Source organism: Sus scrofa, chromosome 14, assembly GCF_054392235.1.
Source record: "Sus scrofa isolate SSC_HxYL_T2T_F1_AM1 chromosome 14, Sscrofa_HxYL_maternal_Yorkshire_Landrace_v2.0, whole genome shotgun sequence".
Classification (NCBI taxonomy): Eukaryota; Metazoa; Chordata; class Mammalia; order Artiodactyla; family Suidae; genus Sus; species Sus scrofa.
The window spans coordinates 98,025,401-98,049,161 of record NC_139396.1 but is presented as its reverse complement, the minus strand read 5'-3'; the positions used below and the strand labels follow the sequence as shown (position 1 = coordinate 98,049,161).

The following is a 23,761-nucleotide window of genomic DNA, read 5'->3' as shown; positions in this document are numbered from 1 at the left end:
GGCCCAATAGTCATAAATATTAGATTACTTGACTATTATGTATTAGATTATTATGTCCCCCTTTACTTAAATATAGCATTTTTATTCAATTGGTATTCATTTTTTCCCATTCTTTAAATGTTATTCCTGGACAGACCACATATAATACAACTTTTTAATTTCTCCAGAGTTAGTTTTTTCATTGCTTGAGAGCTGTTAGCTCTTTGTTATTGATTATATATTTAATGTGGTAAAGTACACTTCTTTGCATCACTCATTGCTTTTTACTTTGATTTAAACTGTTTGATATTAAGATCAAACTTTGTTTTCTTTGGTATAGCATTTGCCTATAAATCACTTGTTTTAGATGTGACTCTATAATTGGGTTTTGCCTTATACAATCTTAAGTCTGTCTTTACATTCTATTTTTGTTGTTTTTTTAAAAATCTCACTATGATTTGTATTCTCTTTACCTCATTTTGCACATGTGCTTCTTCTGTTAATTTGGAAGATTTATGTTTTTATTCCAATTTACTTTTAAAGGATTATATAAAGCTGTAGTCTTCATCTTCTAATTTTTAGTTAATATGTGTTGATACTCTACCATAAGAAATGGCAAAATTAGTTTTAGTTTGTTATTTGCTTTTTTTTTGTTTGTTTGTCTTTTTTTGCCTTTTCAGGGCCGCATCCGCAGCATATGGAGGTTCCCAGGCTAGGGGTCGAATTGGAGCTGTAGCAACTGGCCTTCACCAGAGCCACAGCAACGCGGGATCCGAGCAACATATTCAACCTACGCCACAGCTCACGGCAACGCCAGATCCTTAACTCACTGACCAAGGCCCGGGATCAAACCCACAACCTCATGATTACTAGTTGGATTCATTAACCACTGAGCCACAATGGGAAGTCCTGTTATTTTCTTCTTGGTGTTTATTTCTCTTTTGTTTAAATTCACTTAAGTATTAATTGAACACCTACTATTTTGAGGTACTATTCCAGACACTAAAGTTCAATAATGAAACAGATGAAAATTCCTGTCCCTGTGGAGATGATTTTATAGTGCTACAGAATACATATTTATACTCCTGTACTACTTGATTTATCAGTTTTAAAGCATCTTTCTGCCTCTAGCTATAAAAGAATAGCTATCCCAAATTGTATCCCAGTCTCCCTTGCTGACTTTACTATTCCTTTGCTTTTATGTATGTATGTATGTAAACCTAAACAGCTTATTTTTAGTTCACAAACCCACTATGTAAGTAGAAGTCCAGATGTTCTCAATCTATTATTCAGTATCATATCTAGCTCACAATGATATGTTTGACTTTATCCTAACAGTACTTTTGGTAATACTGTCTCACCTCTTATTAGATGAGTGATGTGTCAGCAGGAGGAGCCACTGTTTTTCCTGAAGTAGGAGCTAGTGTTTGGCCCAAAAAGGTAAGCTTTGTTTGTTATTTTATTCTATTTTAGGGCCACACTTGTGGCATATCAAAGTTCCCAGCCTAGAGGTCGAATCAGAGCTGCAGCTGCCAGCTTATGCCACAGACACAGCAACACAGGATCCAAGCTGCATCTGCAACCTATGGCAATGCTGGACTCTTAACTGACTAAGCGAGGCCAGGGATTGAACCTGCATTCTCACAGACACTGTGTCAAGTTCTTAACCCACAAAGCCATAGTGGGAACTCCTGGTTTATTATTTTAATTTCGAAGGTCTGTTTTTTCCCTGAGGAAGAGATGCACCTATAATTTCATGGTCTAAGTAATATTTAACTTTTTTTTTTGGCTTTTTAGGGCCACAGGTCCAGTATATAGACATTCCCAGGCTAGTGGTCAAATTGGAGCTACAGCTGTTGGCCTTTGCGACAACCACAGCAACACAAGATCTGAGCTGCATCTGCAACCTACACCACACCTCACAGCAATGCTAGATCCTTGACCCAGTGAATGAGGCCAGGGATTGAACCCACATCCTCATGGATACTAGGCGGGTTCGTTTCCACTGAGCCACGATGGAATTCCCTATATATAGCATTTTTAAAATGAGTTCTGTTCTACATGGTGCCTGCTTTTTTGTTAAGCAACTTTCTGGTATTAAAGTTTTCATGTGATTGCCAAATTTTTATATATTATATCATTTTCCATAGAACAGAAGAAAATTTAATTACTATAAAAAGTGATAACCTGATACTTTTTATTTAGGGATAATTTTATATTGTTCTCCACAGGGAACTGCTGTTTTCTGGTATAATCTGTTTGCCAGTGGAGAAGGAGATTATAGTACACGGCATGCAGCCTGTCCAGTGCTGGTTGGAAACAAATGGGGTAAGTATTTTATATATTCTCTGAATAGAATATGTGATTTTTGACATTTTAAATTATTATAGGAATTATTAAAGAAATAATTTCACAAAATTTCTGACAGATTGGCCTAGTATGACTTGAACACTGAAAGGGGTTCAACCAGGCAAGTTTCTGGTCTTAATATAAATTTGCTTTCAACAGATCAGAACTTAATGACATTTTAAAATCTATTCTAAAAACATGAATTGACTCAGAATTGAATTAGACCATATCTTCCTCTCACTCACTTCACAGTCTTCTCTGGGACCTTTAGTGGATAAATTAGGGTATAGTATAGTACCTGTGAATACAGAGATGTAAACAGGAGGTATTAAATCCTTACATTTAGGGTGGCTTCTTCAAAATTTAATGTTTATATTTGGTCTTGAAGATAGAGCAGTAGTTTTCCAGGCAGGTTAGGGACCAGGGCCAGGACTAGTATGGAGCTAAATGCGAGAGAGGTACTCACTCTCAGCATTATCCAAGTATAGGACTAGCTCCATTAAAAAAAAATAGAAATGGGTGAAATTATTTATATGTATTTATTTAACCCCATATATCTATTTCAGCATCTGTCCCTTAGCCACATTTCAATTGCTCAGTAGCTACATGTAGCTAGAGGCTATTGCATTGGACATAGCAAGATTAATGGGTGATACCTGATCATCAGGATTTAAAAGAATGTCCCTAATGATTATAATGTTTGTGAACCACTGGACTAGAATGAAGAGAGGCTAGTGGAAGAGCAACTAGTTTAGAAGTCTGTTTTCCATTGTCTAAGTGTGTGATGTTAAAAGCCTGAATAAAGGTAGCAGCAAAAGATTGGGAGAGCAAAGAATAGATTCAAGAGATATATAAGTGAAATTGACAGGGTTTGAGGAATAAAAGATTGCATACAGGGGTTAAGAAAAAGGTATCAGAGTAGTTAAGTATTAATTTTACTCTTAGTTATTTTATACATGTTGATGTCATTGATTGGGTTCTTTATTATAGGAAGAGGAGGATTAGAAAATTAATTCCTTTTGGGGACTATTAAAAAACAGTATCTTGAGAGGGGTAGAATCAGAATGGTGGAGGAATAAGACTTGGTGCTCACCTTCTTCCACAAACACATAAAAAAAAACCACCCCACCTACATGTAGAACGATTCATATAGAACACCTCCTGAACACTGGCAGAAGACCTTAAACCTCCAAAAAGGGCAAGAAATCCTCCACATAATTGGGTAGAACCAAAAAAAAAAAAAAAAAAAAGAGAGAGAGAGAGATAAAGGAATCAGGACAGAACTAGCACTCTTTAGATTGGAGCTGTGAAAGATGAAAGGAACCCATACCTGGGAAGCCACCCACCTGATGGGGAGATCAGTTGAGATGGAGGGACCTCAGAAGCTCGGAGAAAAGCACAGCATCCAGACTAAGGAGGGCAAAGCAAAGAGAGAGCCCCACAGTTGGTACCACCTCCCAGCACATCACAGCCTGAGATGCTTGGAGGGGGCTGGGTGCTGAGACTCAGGCTCCAGAGGTTATTTCTGGGGAGAGGACTAGAGTTGGCTATGTGAAAATAGCCTAAGGGGCTAGGAGCAGTGTACCAAGAGCTGGAGAGCAGAGTGCCACAGCCAAGGAAAACCAGGAGGAGGTGTGGGCCTGCAGGAGAAGCAAAGCACCATTGTTGGGGAGGGTAAGAGGAGGAAGAGTAGACTTCCATAGGAATATCTTTGTGCACTTGCAGCCTCTTGGAGGGTGGGGATACAGGCAGTGAGACACCTCTTGCTTGGGCTAAGCATGAAGGAGCACCTCTTACATGGTCTAGAGGCAGCAGGGGCAAACCAGCCAGAGATGGGCATGGTCCGCCACTACTAGGGGTCCAAGAACAGGCACCACCTGTGGACCCAGTCACCTCAGAGTTCGGCACAGAGGAGGGCACTGCAACTAAGCATCATCCATTGTTGCTCTCACTCCCCTGGTAATGCACACACCCGGCTTCTGCCACAGCCAAATGCTCTGGGCACCGCCTAAAGCTGCCTGAGAATCACTACCACTTCCCAGGACCCTGCAACTAGCAGCAGCCTGTGCCACTCACTGTCCCACAGGTCCTTGCTACTGTCAAGGGCCCAGCAACCAGGCACTGGCTACTAGCCCTTCCCATTGCCTCCATCTCTCTGAAAGCACGCATAGCAACCTATCAAGGGGATAACAGCCTGCACACACTGAGGAAAGAGACACCAAGTATCCAAACCTTCATACCAAAACTAAATAGTAAGGCCTCACAAAATACCAAGGGGTGCTCTCACAAATAAATAGCCCTCCAACACTACAGTAGTTGTTTTCCCTAAACTCTCAGAGTAATAAAAATATAAGTAAAATGAAGAAGCTCAGGAACCATTCCCAGTTAAAAGAACAGGAGAATTTACTTGAAGGAGCAAATAATGAAACAGGTCTCCACAGTCTAACAGACATGGAGTTCAAAAAGGAGATAGTGAAAATATTGAAGGAATTAAGGGCAAATATGAAGGGATTAAGAGTGGATATGAATGGTAATGCAGATTACTTCAGAAAGGAACTAGAAAATGTAAGGAAGAGCCAAGAAAAATTAGAAAATTCATTTGCACAGATGCAAGCTAAGTTAAAGGCACTGAATAGCAGAGTGAATAATGCAGAAGAACGAATTAGTGACTTGGAAGATAGAATAATGGAAATCACCCAGTCAGGACAGCAGACAGAAAACCAAATGAAAAAACATGAAAGCAGTATAAGAGATCTATGGGATAATATAAAGTGGGCCAATCTATACATAATAAGGATTCCAGAAGGAGAAGAAAAAAGGGATTGAAAATATGTTTGAAGAAATTATGTCTGAAAACTTTCCAAATCTAAAAGAAACAGATATCAAGATTCAGGAAGCACAGAGAGCCCCAAACAAGTTGAACCCAAACAGGCCCACACCAAGATGTATTATAATAAAAATGGCAGGAGTACCCATCGTGGCTCAGTGGTTAACGAATCTGACTAGCATTCATGAGGATGCAGGTTTGATCCCTGGCCTTGCTCAGTGGGTTAAGGATCTGGCGTTGCTGTGAGTGTGGTGTAGGTTGCAGACACAGCTTGGATCCTGCATTGCTATGGCTGTGGTGTAGGCCAGCAGCTATAGCTCTGATTCAGCCCCTAGCCTGGGAGCTTCCATATGCCATGCATGTGGCCCTAAAAAGGAAAAAAAAAAAAAGCAAAAGTTAAAGATAATAAGAGGACTCTAAAGGCAGCAAGAGAGGAGTTCCCATTGTGGTGCAGCAGAAATGAATCCGACTAGGAACCATGGGGCTTTGGAAACTTTAACATCCTACTCACATCGATGGACAGATCCTCTAGACAAAAAGAAAAAAATAAGTAAGGCAACAGAGATCCTAAGTGACACAATAGAAAAGTTAGACTTGGAGTTCACATCGTGGTGCAGCAGAAATGAATCTGACTAGGAACCATGAAATTGTGCGTTCAGTACCTGGCCTTGCTCAGTGTGTTAAGGATCTGGCATTGCCATGAGCTGTGGTGTAGGTCGCAGACTCAGCTCAGATTCTGTGTTGCTGTGGCTGTGGCCTAGGCCAGCAGCTGTAGCTCCAATTAGACTGCTAGCCTGAGAACCTCCATATGCTGCAAATGTGGCCCTAAAAAGCCAAAAAAAAAAAAAAGTTAGACTTAAATTGAAAATCAGAATATAAATTCTTTTCAGGTGTACATGGAACATTCCCAAGAATTGGCCACATACTGGGACATAAAACTAAGCTCCACAAATTTAAGAGTATAGAAATTATTTCAGGAGTTCCCGTCGTGGCGCAGTGGTTAACAAATCCGACTAGGAACCATGAGGTTGCGGGTTCGGTCCCTGCCCTTGCTCAGTGGGTTAATGATCCGGCGTTGCCGTGAGCTGTGGTGTAGGTTGCAGACGCGGCTCGGATCTCACGTTGCTGTGGCTCTGGCGTAGGCTGGCAGCTACAGCTCCGATTCAACCCCTAGCCTGGGAACCTCCATATGCCGCGGGAGCGGCCCAAGAAATAGCAAAAAGACAAAAAAAAAAAAAAAAAAAAAAATATTTCAGTTATCTTCTCTGACCACATTGGCATGAAACTAGAAATCAGCCGCAGTAAGAGAAATGGGAAAAAACTGACAACATGGAGACTAAACAACGTGCTACAAAAAAATCAATGAGGATATCAAAAGGGAAATTTAAAAACACCTGAGACAAATGATAATGAAAACACAACCATTCAAAATCTATGCAGTGCAACAAAAACAGTTATTAGAGGGAAGTTCACAGCAATCCAGGCCTTCCTCAAAAAAGGAGGAGTTCCTGTCATGGCTCAGTGATTAGTGAATCTGACTAGTAACCATGAGGATGTGGGTTTGATCCCTGGCCTCACTCAGTGGGTTAAGGATCCAGTGTTGCCATGAGCTGCAGATGCAGCCCTAAAAAAAAAAAAAAGAAGAAAAATCTCAAATCAACAACTTAACCCATCACCTAAAAGAATTAGAAAGGAACAAACAAAACCTAAAATCAGCACAAGGAAGGAAATCAATAAAATAGAGATTCAGAAAACAATAGGAAAAAAAAAAATCAATAAAACCAAGAGCTGGTTCTCTGAAAGGGTCAACAAAATTGAGAAACCTCTGGCCAATCTCACCAAGAAGAGGAGAGAAGGAACTCAAACAAAATGAAAAATACAAAATGAAAGTTTAAAAATATATATATATATATATATAAAATATAAAAATAAAAAAATTTTAAAGGAGAAATCTCAACTGCAGAAATACAAAAAAAAAACCCATAAGAGAATGTTATGAATAATTATATTCCAACAAATTTGACAACCTAGAAGAAATGGACAACTTTCTAGAGACATTACAGCCAGCCAAAACTGAATTAAGAAGAAATAGATCAATGGAACAGACTGCTCACTAGAAATGAAATGGAATATGTCATAAAAACTCTTCCTACAGACACAAGTCCAGGACCAGATGGCTTCACAGGCAAATTCTACCAAACAACAAAGAACTTACACCCATCCTTAAACTTTTCCAAAAGGTTGAAGAAGAAGGAATAATCCCAAAGACATTCTATGAAGGCACCATCACCCTAATACCAAAATCAGACAAAGAGGAGTTCCCATTGTTGCTCAGCAGTAACCACCCAACTAGTATCCATGAGGACATGGCTTCAGTCCCTGGCCTCACTCAGTGGGTTAAGGATCTGGTGTTCCTGTGGGCTGTGGTATATAGGTCACAGGCGTGGCTCGGATCCCGAGTTGCTCTGGCGTAGGCTGGCAGCTGTAGCTCCAGTTCAACCCCTAGCCTGGGAACTTCCATATGCTGCAGATGTGGCCCTGAAAAGATTAAAAAATAAATAAATAAAACCAGACAAAGATACTATCAAAAAAGAAAATTATAGGCCAGTATCTTTGATGAATATAGACATAAAAATTCTCAACAAAATTTTAGCCAATCTAATCCAACAACATATAAAAAAGATCTTACACCATTGACAAAATGGGATTTATCCCAAGTTCACAAGGATGGTTCAACATTCGCAAATCAATCAACATCATACACCACATTAACAAAAGAAAAGTCAAACCCACATGGTCATCCAACAGAGGCAGAAAAGGCATTTGACAAAATCCAGCATCCATTCATGATAAAAACTCTTACCAAAGCAGGTATAGAGGGAACATACCTTAACATAATCAAAGCCATTTATAACCAGCCAATATAATACTTAATGGAAAAAAGCTGAAAGCCTTCCCACTAAAATCTGGAACAAAGAAAGATGCCCACTCTCACCACTTTTATTCAACATAGTATTGGAAGTCCTAGCCTCAGCAATCAAACAAAAGAAATAAAAAGGTATCCAAATTGGAAGAGAAGAGGTAAATTGTCACTGTATGCAGATGATATGATACTATATATAGAAAACCTTAAGGACTCCACACAAAAACTACTTGAACTGATCAACGAAGTTAGCAAAGTAGCGGGATACAAGATTAACATTCAGAAATTGGTTGCATTTCTGTATACTAACAATGAAATATTAGAAAAGGAATACAGGAGTTCCCGTCGTGGCGCAGTGGTTAACGAATCCGACTAGGAACCATGAGGTTGCGGGTTCGGTCTCTGCCCTTGCTCAGTGGGTTAACGATCCGGCGTTGCCGTGAGCTGTGGTGTAGGTTGCAGACGCGGCTCGGATCCGGCGTTGCTGTGGCTCTGGCGTAGGCCGGTGGCTACAGCTCCGATTCAACCCCTAGCCTGGGAAGCTCCATATGCCGCGGGAGCGGCCCAAGAAATAGCAACAACAACAACAACAACAACAACAAGACAAAAAAAAAAAAAAAAAAGAAAAGGAATACAAAAATACAGTACCTTTTAAAATCACACCCCAAACAACAACAACAACAACAACAACAAGACAAAAAAAAAAAAAAAAAGAAAAGGAATACAAAAATACAGTACCTTTTAAAATCACACCCCAAAAAATTAAATACCTGGGAATAAACCTGACCAAGTAGGTAAAGGATTTATATGCTGAGAACTATAACACATTAATCAAGGAAATTAAAGAGGATGCAAAGAAATGGAAAGCTATTCCATGCTCCTGGGTTGGAAAAATTAATATTGTAAAAATGGCCATACTACCCAAAGCAATCTACAGATTCAATGAGATCCCTATGAAATTACCCATGACATTTTTCACAGAACTAGAACAAACAATTCAAAAATTTATATGAAACCATAAAAGACCCAGAATTGCCAAAGCAATCCTGAGGAACAAAAACCAGGCAGGAGGCATAACTCTCCCAGGCTTCAGGCAATATTATGAAGCCGCAGTCATCAAGACAGTGTGGTACTGGTACCAAAACAGACACACAGACCAAAGGAACAGAATACAGAACCCAGAAATAAACCCAGCCACCTATGGTCAATTAATCTTCAACAAAGGAGGCAAGAACATAACATGGGAAAAAGATAGTCTCTTCAGCAAGTGGGGCTGGGAAAACTGGACAGCTGCATGTAAATCAGTGAAATTGGACACACCCTCACACCATGCACAAAAATAAACTCAAAATGGCTTACAGACTTAAAGACACCAGCAAACTCCTAGAAGAGAACATAGGCAAAACATTCTCTGACATCAACTTCACAAATATTTTCTTAGGTTAGTTTCCCAAAGCAATAGAAACAAAAACAAAAACCATAGGACCTAATCAAACTTACAAGCTTTTGCACAGCAAAGGAAACCATGAAAAACAGAAAGACAACCTATGGAATGGGAGAAAATAGCTTCAAATGATACAACTGACAAGGGCTTAATCTCCAAAATATGCAAACAACTCATACAACTCAACAGCAAAAAAACAAACAACCCAATTGAAAAATGGGCAGAAGACCTGAATAGACATTCCTCCAAAGAAGATATACAGATTCCAACAAGCACAGATCAACACCACTAATTATTAGAGAAATGCAAATCAAAACTACAATGAGGTACCACTTCACCCCAGTCAGAAAGGCCATCATTATAAGTCCACAAATAACAAATGCTGGAGAGGGTGTGGAGAAAAGGGAACCCTCCTAGAGTGTTGGCGGGAATGTAAATTGGTACAACCACTATGAAAAACAGTATAGAGGTACCTCAGAAAACTAAATATGGAACTACCACATTATCCAGCAATCCCACTTCTAGCCCTATATGCAGATAAAACTTTCCTTGAAAGCCATACATACACCCCTATGTTCATTGCAGCACTATTCACAATAGCCAAGACATGGAAACAACCTAAATGTCACAGATGAATGGATTAACAAGATGTGGTACATATACACAATGGAATACTACTCAGCCATAAAAAAGAACAAAATAATGCCATTCGCAGCAACATGGATGGAACTAGAGACATTCATACTAAGTGAAGTGAGTCAGAAAGAGAAAGACAAATACTATATGATATATCTGGAATCTAATTAATATATAGCATAAATGAACCTCTATAGAAAAAAAACTCATGGACTTGAAGAACAGACTTGTGGTTGCCAAGGGTTGGAGTGGGATGGAATGGGAGTTTGGGGTTAGTAGATGTAGCCTATAGCATTTGGAGTGGATAAGCAATGGATATAGCACAGGAACTGTATTTAATCACTTGTGATGTAACATGATGGAGGATAATGTGAGAAAAAGAATGTCTATATATTTATCACTGGGTCACTTTGCTGTACAGCAGAAATTGACATAACACTGTAAATCAACTATAATAAAAACAAACCAAAAAAAATCAGTATTTGGGGACCAAGGAAACTTAATGAGAACATAATAGAAGAGATTAATCATAGTATTGTTCCTTTAGAGTGGACACTTTCGTTGGCTGCGACATGCGTAAGTTCCTGGGCCAGGGATCAAACCCGAGCCACAGCCATTACAATGCTAGATCCTTTACTGCTGGGCCACCAGGGAACTCCTAGAGTGAAGACTTTTTGCTCATCTTTAAATGTCTTTATATTAGAGGTTGTGTTTTGCAAACAGGTAAAACAATGTTTGTTCTGTCTGTACCTACATCTCAAGCCTTACATTGAACATTAGAAACTTTAGGAAATGCAAATATACAGACTCTCAGATGTACATACACACATATAAAAGATTTTTTGTGTTTCCAATATCCAGGGACATACTTAAAGACAGCCTAAGAAGCGTCTGTCCTTGTCTCGTTTTGGTCTTGAACTTTTTAGTCCATGTAGAAACTTCATTATAGACTTTGCTGTTAGAAGTTAATTAAATCCTCTTTTTTTTCGTTTCACAGTATCCAATAAATGGCTCCATGAACGTGGACAGGAATTTCGAAGACCATGCACCTTGTCAGAATTGGAATGACAAAGAGACTCCCCTTTCTCTCCTGTTGTACTTTAATGTGTCTGATACACACATTTCCCAGTCTTAACCTTCAAGAGTTTACAGCTGACTAACACTCCATGATTGATTTAGTCATGAACCTCATCCCATGTTTCATCTTTGGACAATCACTAACTTTGTGGGGGTTTTTCTTTTAAAAGTAACACTAAACCACCACATTGTACATATCAAACCTTAAAGTTCAGTTGGTATCACAGAGAACAAAGCAAGGCAGGGTTAAAAATGAGGAATTTTTATATCTATCTTCTATTTTAAAGAACTTTTTTTCCCCTTGGATAAAAAATACAGTTTCAGCATCCAATTATAGTATTTCAGTACATCTCAATTTGTGGGTAGTAGGCTAGAATTGGCAATGTAATTAAGGAACAGCTATGTTTACCTAGTCTTAACTCTTTGCTGGATCTGCCTGACGAGTAGCAGTAAACTAGCCCTCTAAACTGGGATCCATACAATGTTTGCCCCTCCAGATTCTATTTTAATTTGATTTTGTTTCTCCCAAGCCCTTTTTAAAGTATGCTATATTTTACCAATCCCCTTCTTTCACAGCTCCTCTGTGAATTCAATCTGAGTTTTAAAAAAATTTTTTTAATCAAAGTATTTTAACAGAAGGTCCTACATCAAAACCCTGGACCTTTAACCAAAATGATTATTACTTAACCTGTTTCTTCTTTTTCTCAAATCACGCATGATTTTGTCCAAAAACATTTTGCTGTTTTTCTTAGTGCTAATACCTTGCCTCTTATTCCTGCTGCATACAGCAGAGGTGATGATGTTGGCATTTGGATTAAATAAATATTGTGCCTTAGGAGACTGGAAATTTTTAAATGTACAAGTCCTTTCAGTGATGAGGGAATTGATAAAAAAGGAAATCTTTTTCCTACGAAGCCAAAATGTTTGTTTTTGCAATTCTGAAATGTGTTGTGACAACAATGACCTATTTATGATCTTAAATCTTTTTTTAAAAATGTTTCTGTTTTCTGTGTGGTATTTTTCATATTTGAATGTGAATGCATGCTATAGCAAATAACAGATTATTTCTATTTATATTATTTCTTTAGAATTAGGACTTAGATTTATCCTCTTGATTTTCATTCACTCACATGTCACATTGTTATGGTAGAAAATTTAGGCTCCCTGAACTCAGATATTTAACCAATCAAAATATGTTATTTCCAAAGGTTGCTCTACAACTTTATTACTATGATTATGGAGTCCTTACAGTAATGCTACATAAGACTTTATCTCATTCAGATATGTGGTGTGGTAATAGAAAGCTCTAAACCTAATGAAGAATGTTAACTGACTCTTTAGGCTAACCTTTACATTTCTTATGGTGAATCCTAGTTCATACAATGGCTCTTTATCCTCTATGCAGTATTTAAATATTTAAGGAAGAATTTGGTTAATTCTCTGGGAACGAGGGTATTACTTTACCAATTTTTTTAATTGGTTCAAGTTTCTCTCAGCTTTCCTTTGTTCCATCACAAGTATTTTAGTAAGAAATTTTGAGAATTAAGTTCACTAATCTGCTCAGATTTTGTGACCACAGATTATTTTTTAACATCTTTTTTATATAGAAGCAACATAAGTTCAAAATTGTAGAAATAAAATGGGGGTTCAAAGAATGGATACTAACCTTTAATGCCTATGTGTGTTAGCAAGTAGGATAAAAAATACCTATTTCAAAAGGCAATGACATATTCCACAATTTTACAAATTTCATTATTTTCAACTCTAGACGCCACATAGGATTGGTAAACTCTCTTCAGTATTAGATCTTATAGAACCCTCCCAAGTTTCGTAATTACCAACTATTTTTCTTTCCAAATGAAAAGGAGAAACGTTTCAGGTCCAGTGGACATTGAAATACTTTTTTTTTTTTTTTAATGGTGAACTTTAAAATAAATGAGGGCTAGAGCTATCTATCATGGAAGATGTGGAAACTGGCTTCCTCACCAACCCTAAGTGTCTATCCTTTAAGACTGATGTTTCATTATTCGTTAACTTTGAGCATGCAGTTATCACCAGTATCACCAGGTTAACTGATGGTGAACTGGGGTTAACTCAAGCATCCACCAGCAGGGTAAGTAAATGTAGTTACTATGTAATAGCCTAGTAGAATTATTTTAAAAAATAATGAAGTGACTTTAGGATTCTTCAGAAAGCTAGATGGTAAATGCAGTAATGGAAGAAGCTACCACCCATGTACTTTTGTGAAAATATGATAGTTACTGCGTATGAGAGGATTGAAAAGAGTTGTAAGCAGTAAACACACACATATATGTAAAGATAAAACCTGGTGTGTATATATAAGATACACATTATTGCTGCTGAGAAGAACTTAAATATCCTTACATGGTGATGTGTGACTGATTATATGTAAATTCCACACCAGGTTTCCACTTAAAGTCCACTTAGCTGAAAAATGAACAACCCATGTGTAGGGTCCCAGGAGCTAAACAATTAAATGACTACAGTATAATACCAAAATAACACAACAAAAAGTTACGCAATTATGAATAAATACCTAAATCACTTGGGAAGGAATAAACAGAATTATGAAATAGAGCTTGCTAGGAAAAAGCACAAAGAAAAATGATGTCTTAGGTCTGGATGGCCAGCAACACAAGAACTAATCCCTTCTCCAGGCAGCACTTATTTCACAATAGTAAAAATTTGTTATTTAGCAGGAACGGTATTGGGTAACTTAGAGAAATAAGAATAAACTATCAACACTAAGGAATACCATTTGTTAAATTATCAAGTTTATCAGAAAGAAAGAGATTTCATATTCCAACGTCCCACTGTCCTTGGAGATTACCCTACCAAACTAAGGAGTTTTTCTTTCAACAGCAACTATATTTAGAACAGTAAAGTTCTTGGCTGTCTTCTTTATTAACTTTTGAGGACTTTGAAGTTTACTTTCTGTGTGAATATAGCCTTTAATTAAATATACATTTTGATGCAAGAAGACTGATAAGTTATTAAAAAATTAATAGGCAGTCTTATCAAATGTAAAAGCTAACTAAATAAAAGGAACCATCGAAAAAGAAAGTTCTCTATATCCTGCTTTTTGAGGCTTTTTTGAATTTCCACTGCTGCACTGTTCTGTTGAAATTAGATGTACAAAACAAGATAATCACAGATAAAATGAGCTCTAAAATTTGAAAAAAGAAAGTCCTTAGATTTTGCCATTTGGTTTTTCCAATTCCTAACAGGCTTATTTATAATACAGATCTGTTTACTTTTAAAAGATTCAGATTAGAACCTTTAAAGAGAACATGTAGAATAATGTGTATTTTTACACTTCACGGCTTTTTAGGGAGATGAATTTTATCTTGAGTCAGCCTCTTCTAGAAAGGCATTCACTTGTTTTAAGAATTATTATTTTAATATCTATCTTAAAGCCTTAAATGTAATTAAACTCCATTGTAGGTTTTATATGAATTTGGATATACCAGGGGTTAAATCACATTACATATAATAACTTCAAAGTTGTTAGCTCTTAGAAGATGAAATAATTTTATAGGTGAATTCAGTTATGTTCTGTTTTTACTTTACATTCAAAAAGCACAGAGGAGCTCCCATTGTGACTCAGTGGCAACAAACTTGACTAGTATTTATGCAGACACTAGTTTGATTCCTGGCCTCAGGAAGGATCCAGCGTTGCTGTGGCTGCCGCTCCAATTTGACCCCTAGTTGGGAACTTCCATATGCTTTGGGTGCAGCCCTTAAAAAAAGACAAAAAGGAAAAGAAAAAGAAAATAAAAGGCACAAAAGTTAAGGCTCTGTAACATGAAACACCTTTCAGATTTTTATCATGAGATGGATAAAAACTAGTCCTTATTTAAAAATAATCAGTATTATCTTTCCTACATTCCCTTTTACTTCTGCAACTCTGGGAAAATAGTCATGAAAAGTTCAAGTAAGGCAATAATTACAAGTTCTCTGAAACAGTGCTACTTAGAGTGTAGCTTAAAGTGTTGCCATGGAGTTTGTTACTGTTCTATAATTAGATAAGGAGATTCCATCAGAATGTAAATATAGTAAATCAATTACTACATGGTTTTGTTCAGTTGCTTTTTTCATAGCAAGATTTTCAAGATAAAGCAATCTGTTATTTACATTCTGGTATAAGCTCATATCTCAGTGAGAACTAGGTTTAAATAAATAGCATTGCTCTAGAACACTGCAAATTTTGTTTGATTCCCCCTTTTTTTTTCTTTGTAGGGCCATACCTGCAGCATATGGAAGTTCTCAGGCTAGGGGTCAAATAGGAGCTGCAGCTGTCAGCCTACGCCACAGCCACAGCAACATGGGATAAGAGGCCTGGCTGCAACCTAAACCGCAGCTCATGACAATACTGGATCCTTTAACCCACTGATTGAGGCCAGGGATCAAACCCACATCCTCATGGATACTAATCAGGTTCCTATCCCACTGAGCCACAACAGGAACTCTTAATTCTACATTTTTAACAGCACTAAGAGTGTCATATCTATGGTTTGGACCTTGTTGGGGTAGAGGGAGCAGAGGATGTCTTAGCATAATGGGAAAAACAATTCAGAGTAATTAATTAGCAAATAATGTATATTAAACAGTCAACATACTCACATTTTAGCATTCTGTCCTTTGGGTGATAGATTTGGATCAACATTTCCTCTAGTTCTAAGACAACTTAATGTGACTAGCTCTTGGTGGTATAAGACATCAATTCTAGAGAAAGCTAGTGGACTAGGAAGCTTCAGGCCCTCATTTCCCCATGGAAACATGAAACAAAGGTTTACGGTAACCAAGTGAAGGATCAGTCAAGAAAAAGCCCTGGTGGGAAATTTCCTGGTGGTTTTACTTACTTTTGTCCCATCCCAAACCTGGTACAGCACAGTTGGGAGGAAGTAGCTGCCCAATTCCCAATTTCTTCTCTTGAACAAGATGGAGAAGAGCAGATCTTGTTTGTAACCTTCTAATCTGTTTGGAAGCAGCCTGAAGGACTGGTCTTTTCTTTGTCTAATTCAGAGCACAGATAGGGCAAAGGATATATCTGGTAAAAACAAAGCAAAAACCTTGAGAAGCATAAGACACTGCTTGTTAAAGTTTCAGGAGGACTACAGACCTGCAGATGCCTATGCAAGAGATTACAGGCAGTGGAATACAATAGAAGGCCCTGAAAAGAGACTTGTAGGGAAAACAAACTTTTAAGAAGCAGTCGTATAAGTGGAGATGGAAAAAAGCATCAACAAAAGTCCAGGCAAGGTGCATACCAAGAAAAGACCTTAAGCCACCACCCCATACTGATCCCAAGGATTAAAACATGCTCTATTAGTTACTGAAGTTCTTCCTCAGCATGCAGCCAGTCTGCAAAGACTGAGAGAGGCTATTCTTTCATATACCTAATTTTCAACACCCTCCCCTCCCCTCAAATCATAAAGCATACATAGAAACAGGAAAATATTTCTTCCATTCAGAGGGAGACAATAAAGTGGAAGAAACAATCCCTAAAGAAACACAGACACTGGATGTCCTAAATGAAGAGTTTAAAACACCCAGTTTAAATATGCTCAAAGAGCTAGAGGAGAACATAAACAAAGAACTAACATAAGTCAGAAAATACATATGAACAAAATGAGGATAAAAGGATAAAATTGTGAAAATTATTTTAAAAGAAACACCTAACATAAGTCAGAAAATACATATGAACAAAATGAAGGTAAAAGAATAAAATTTAAATTATTTTAAAAAAATAGTTCTAGAGCTAAAAAATACAGTAATTGAAAAAATTCACTAAACGGGTTCAACAGCAGACTTGAACAGGAAGAATAAATCAGCAAATTTGAAGACAGGTCTTTTCAAATTGCCAAGTTTGTGGTGCAGAAAGAATGAAGAAAAGTCCACAGAGTCAAAGAGATTTTATACAACACCATCCAACAGCCCAGTTTATACATATTATATAAATCCCTGAGGAAGAAAGAAAATTTCTGAGAGATCATTTTAAAAAATAATGGCCAATCATTTCCCAAATTTGTAGTCATGGATTTACAAATCCCAGAAGCTTAAAGAATTCCGAGTAGTATAAACAGAGAACCACCCTGAGATGTTACAATCAAGCTCTTGGAAGGCAAGTAAGAATCCTGAAAGCAGAAGAGAATATTGACTAGTCATGTACAAGGAATTCTGAATGATAATTCTCAGCAGAAACCCAGGAGGCTGGAAGGGAGTAGGATATATTTAAAGTGCTGAAAAGAGGAAAAAAAAGTCAAGAATTATGTACAGAACAAATTTCTCCCTCATTTTTGTAGAACAGATTAAGACATTTGAAGATAAACAAAAGCTGACAGAGTTCATTACCACTAGACTTGCCTTACAAGAAATATTTCAAGTTGAAAGGATTCTAGACATTAACCTGAAGCCATATGAAATACAAAATATCTGTAATAACAGTAAATACATGGATAATAGAAAAATCAACATTGTGATTTTTGGTTTGCAACTGTACACTTTTTTTCCCTAAAGCTATAAAACTTAATTTTTGTAAGTTTTATGGAATTATAGTTAATTTACAAGACTATGATAATTTCTGCTGCACAACAAAGTGACCCAGTCGTACGTGTACACATATCCAGCAACTGTACTCTTTTCCTAGAGAACTTAGAAGATATGCATACAATTTATAAGTCTGTTAGTGGGCACTATATATCAAGTCGTAATTTCTGACTTCACTAACATAAAGGGGAGCATATCTGTAAAGAGGCGGAGTTTTTGTGTGTGGTTGCAGAAGCTGGTATTAATTCATGATTAGATTGTTATAACTAGGATGTTATGTGTAGTCCTTGCGGTAACCACAAGAAAAATATCTATGGAATACACACAAAAGGAAATGAAAAGGAATCAAAATGTGTCATTACAAAGGAACAGAGCAGAAGATAGTAATAGAGGAAATGAGGGACAAAAGCTGTAAGACATAAAACAAAATGGCAAAAGTAAGTCCATCCCTACCAGTAATTACTTTAAATGTAAATGGATTAAACTCCCCAATCAAAAAACAAATTGACATAATGTATGAAAAACATGATCCAAGTATATGCTGTCTAAAAGAGACTCACTTTATCTCGAGACATCATCAGCTGAAAGTGAAACTATAGGAAAATATATTCCTTATCAAAATCCCAATGATATTTTTTTTATAGAAATAGAAAAATCCATCCTAAAGGGAACCCTAAATAAACAAAGTAATCTTTCGAAAAAGATTAACAACAGAGGGCTCAAATGTTCTGATTTTAAAACTTATGACAAAGCTACAGTAACCAAAATAATATACTGGCATAAACACATTAACAACTAAAATAGAATAGAGAGCCCAGAAATAAGTCCTCATAACAAAATACAACCTAATTTTTAAAAAAGATCAAGGACTTGAATAGACATTTCTCCAAAGAGGATATACAAATGTCTAGTAAACACATGAAAAGATGCTCAACATCACTAATTACTAGAGAGATGCAAGTCAAAATTACAATGAGATACCATCTCAAACTCTCGAAGATGACTATTATAAAAAAATAGAAAATAGCAAGTGTTAATGAGCCTTTGGAGAAACTGGGGTCCTCACGCATTGCTGGTGGAAATGTAAAATAGTTTAGCCACTGTGGCAAACAGTATGGTGATTCCTCAAAATATTCAGTATAGAATTACCATATGATTCAGCAGATCCATAAGTTCTTCTGGGTATATTTCCAAAGATAAAGAAAATGGGAAGTCAGAGGTATTTATTTGTATACTCATTTTAATAACAGCAGTATTCACAACAGCCAAAAGATGGAGGCAACTCGAATGTCCAGCAACAGGTAAATGAATAAATAAAATATAAAAAGGAGAACAGCTTAAAAAAATTCATGAAATAATTCTAAAGAAAATTACGCTGAATAAGATCAAACAGTAGTACTAATTCCTAAACAGCCAAAGCAAGTAAAGAAAATCATGCTTTAAAAATTTTATTTCAAGAAAACTTTCTATAATATAAATGCCTGACATTAAGCTTTTGATTGCTAAAATATCCCTTTCACCTTTCAACATATTGTCAGCTATATCTCACAGCTATAAGCAAAACAATTAGTTAAGGAACCAGGCTGCCCCACCCATGAATTTCCCCTTTTAGAAAGGATATGTCGGAGTTCCTGTTATGGTGCAGTGGTTAACTAATCCGACTAGGAACCATGAGGTTGTGGGTTTGATCCCTGGCCTTGCTCAGTGGGTTAAGGATCCGGCATTGCCATGAGAGCTGTGATGTAGGTTGCAGACGTGGCTTGGATCCCGCGTTGCTGTGGCTCTGGCATAAGCCGGCGACTACAGCTCTGATTAGACCCCTAGCCTGGGAGTCTCCATATGCCGCGGGAGCAGCCCAAGAAATGGCAAAGAAACAAACAAACAAACAAAAAAAGGCATATGTCCTAGATAACTGACCATTGTGTGTCCCTGCTTTTCCTTCCCATGCCTTATTCCTGCTCTTATGATTGAGATTTGCCAATAAAGTGTGAACCCAGAAAACCCCAGGCACTTCACTCTCAGTATCTAATAAAAGCCGGCCCCCAGGTCTGTGCTCCATCCCACCCACTACACATGACCTTGCTGCATGGCCCTTGGGAGGGCTAAGTACCCTCCAGTATCTATGAATAATCTTGTTCTTCAAAGGTCCCTGATGATTTTGTCTGAGGCGCACCCTGCAACCACAAGGGCTGGTCCAGCCGCAACATTGGTTGCAGTCCAGGAAATATCTGTGGGTTTTCCACAAGCAATAGGGACCCAGGAGGGTGTCTCAAGGCTTCCTACCCAATAGTATCAATATCAGTTGACTGGGATGGACATAGCACATTTAAAAATTTTGTAAAACTATATTTTGAAAGAGCATATTGTATACCAGAGAATAGAATGACAAACACCAATACATACTTGTAAAATTACCAGATTTTAAAGAGGGAAAAAAAATTCCTTTGATTATTTGAGCAAAATGACTACATTATTTATAAGGGAGAAAGAATTAGATCATCAGAAGAAAATCCCAGAAGAAAATTCATATAAAATATATTTAAGATAGTCATCTGGACAAAACTACAATTCAAAAATATATATGCACCCCTATGTTCACTGCAGCACTATTCACATTTGCCAAGATATGGAAACAACCTAAATGCCCATCAATATATGAATGGATTAAGATGTGGTATATATACACAATGGAATACTACTCAGCCATAAAAAGAATGAAATAATGCCATTAGCAGCAACGTGGATGCAACTAGAGATTCTCATACTAAGTGAAGTAAGTCAGAAAGAGAAAAACAAATACCATATTATATTACTTATATGTGGAATCTAAAATGTGGCATTAAACAAAGTTCCCACTGTGGCTCAGTGGGTTAAGAATCCAACTAGTATCAAAGAGGATATGAATTCAGTCTGTGGCCTTGCTCAGTGGGTTAAAGATCTGGCTTTGCAACAACCTGTGGCATAGGTCACAGATGTGACTCAGATCTGGTGTGGCTGTGGCTGTGGCACAGGCCAGCAGCTGCAGCTCCAATTCAACCCCTAGCCTGGGAACTTCCATATACCACAGGTGTGGCCCTAAGGAGAAAAAAAAATGTAGCACAAATGATCCTATCTACAGAAAAAAAAAAATGGACTCACAGATATAGAGAACAGATTTGTGGTTGCCAAGGGGGAGGGGGTGGGAGCAGGATGGACTAGGAGTTTGGGGTTAGTGAATGCAAACTACTACATTTAGAGTGGTTAAGCAACAAAGTACTATTGTATAGCACAGGTGACTATACCCAATCTCTTGTGATAGAACATGATGGAAGATAAATATGAGAAAAAGAATATATATATATATATAACTGAGTCACTTTTCTGTACAGCAGAAATTGACACAGCATTGTAAATTAACTATACTTTAATTGGAAAAAAATTTTTAGAAGATAATCAAGGAAAGAAAGTGTGAATGAAAGGTTTTTATATCCAGCCCAACTCACCTTTAAGTATAAAAAGGCACAGACAAATCTGTCAATATGCAGAAACTCAGAAAGTATTGTTCCTATGATACCATCCTAAGAAATCTAGAGAATAAACTTCAGACACCAGAATGGAAATTATGAAAATAATTAGATACGAAAGATTATTAGAATAATAATTATTAAACCCATGGGATATAGCAGCAGCTACAGAAAAATATTTAACTTTTTACACTTATAGTATAAAACCAAAAAATATTTAATGTACTTATAGTAGTTACTATGGAAAACAGTATGGAGAAGCTGCAACAAAGCTGTAGGTCCTGACAGGATTAAGATGGAGGAGTAGAAGGACTGGAGCTCACCTTCTCTCATGAAAACAACAAAAGTACAACCAACTGCTGAACAATCTTCAACAAAATAGACTGGAAACTATCAAAAAAGATACACTACTCCAAAAGACTAAGAGGAGGCCACATTGAGATGACAGGAGTGGTGATTATGCAATATAAGCAAATCCGTACCCACTGGGTTGGTGGCCTGTAAATATACCACAAAGTAAATATATCACAAAGGCTCAGCAACAGGAGTGAGAGTTCTGAGCCCCACATCAGGTTCCCATTGTTGAGGAACTGGCATTGGGAGAAGGAGTCCCCAGAGCACTGGGCATTGAGGGCCAGCAGGGCTTGTGTGCAGGAGCTCCATGAGACTGGGGGAAATGGAGAATCCACTCTTGAAAGGAATATATAGGATTTTATGTGCACTGAGTTCCAGCACAAAGAAGAGTCTCCATAGGAATCTGTGTCAGACCTGCCTGTGGTTCTTAGAAAATCTCCTAGGAAAACTAGTCATGACTGTGGCTCATTGGGAGGAAGGAGATTGGAGGCAAAGGTCTCAATAATAATCAGATCATCAGTGTGAACTCCTCTAGAGGTGGGCATTTTGGAAAAATCCGGCCCCACACATAAGGGCTGAGAAGCCCTAAGCCAAAAACAACAAACTGGGTGGGAAACATCCCCACCCATCAGCAAATAGGCTGCCTAAAGACAACCCCCAGGCATACAACTGCCTCTAATCACACCCAGAGACAAAGCACCATCCACCAGAGGGATAAGAATCAGCTCCACCTACCAGTAGGCAGGCACCAGTCCTTCCCATCAGGAAGTCTGCAGCAAGCCCCCATACCAAAATCAGCCACAAGGGGGTCAGACATCAGAAGCAAGAGAGCCTACAACCCTATTGTCTACAAAAAGGTGACCACACCAAAAATCTATACAAAATGAAAAGGGAGAGAATTATGACTCAGATAAAAGAACAAGAAAAAAAAAACAAAACAGAAAAACAGCTAAAAGATCCCAAGATTACCAACCTCCATGAAAAAGACTTTAGACAAATGATAGTAAAGATGATTCAAGATTTTAGAAATAAACTGGAGGCAAAGACTGATAAATTACAAGAAACACTGAGCAAAGAAAGAAGATATAAGGATTAAGCAAGCAGAGATGCAAAATACAGTAACTGAAAATAGAAAATTCACTAGAAGGAACCAACAGCAGCATACAGGAGGTAGAAGAATGAATAAGTGAAGTGGAAGATAGACTAGTGGAAATCACTGATGTGGAACAGAAAAGAGAAAAAAGATTGAAAAGAAATGAAGACAGTCTAAGGGAACTTTGAGACAACTTTAAATGCACCAACATCTGTATTACAGGGGTGCCAGAAAGAGAAGAGATAAAAGGCCAGAGAAAATATTTGAAGAGATAATAGCCAAAAACTTCCCTAACACAGGGAAGGAATCACTCACTCAAATCCAGGAAGTACAATGAGTACCATATAAAATAAACCCAAAAATGAACAACCTGAGACAGATATTAATCAAACTGACCAAAATTAAATACAAAGAGAAAACACTGAAAGCAGCTCAAGAAAGTAACAACATACAAGGGAATCCTGATAAGGGTATTGGCAGTTTTTTTAGCAGAAACTCTGCAGGCCAGAAGGGATTCACATGACGTATTTAAAATGATGAAAGGAAAAAACCTCCAACCAAGATTACACTACCCAGAAAGGCTCTCATTCAGATTTGAAGAAGAAATCAAAAGCTTTACAGACAAGCAAAAGCTAAGAGAATTCAACACTACTAAAACAGCTTTACAACAAATACTAAAGGACTTTCTCTAGGTGAAATAGAAAAGACAACAACTAGAAACAAAAAACCCCACAAATAATAAGGATCACTGGTAAAGGCATACATATAGTAAGGGTAGGAATCATCCACACACAAATAAGCTACCAAAACCAAAAATTTTGAGAAGAGGAGGGTACAAATGCATGATACTGGAGATGCACTTGCAAATGAGAGACCAACGACTTAAAACAAAATTGTATATATATATAGACTCCTATGTCAAACCTTCATGGTAACTACCAACCAAAAATCTACAACAAATAAACACAGAAATACGAAAAAGCAATCCAAATATAATACTAAAGAT

At 37.5% G+C, this 23,761-nt stretch overlaps 1 protein-coding gene across 7 annotated transcripts in view; it reads left to right on the top strand.

Annotated features, from left to right (window-relative positions):
* The window catches only part of P4HA1 (prolyl 4-hydroxylase subunit alpha 1), a 93,548-nt gene extending 81,316 nt beyond the window's left edge, over nt 1-12,232 (top strand). For 6 of the 7 annotated variants that reach the window (XR_014825454.1, XR_014825455.1, XM_084992492.1 and 3 more), the window contains 3 exons: nt 1,351-1,419; nt 2,211-2,307; nt 11,156-12,232. Coding sequence is in view for 5 of the 7 variants with exons in the window: in XM_084992492.1 (XP_084848618.1) it covers nt 1,351-1,419; nt 2,211-2,307; nt 11,156-11,226 (237 nt within the window). In the remaining 2 variants the exon portion in view is untranslated. 7 annotated transcript variants of the gene reach the window in all.
* Nucleotides 12,233-23,761: the final 11,529 nt, after the last annotated feature.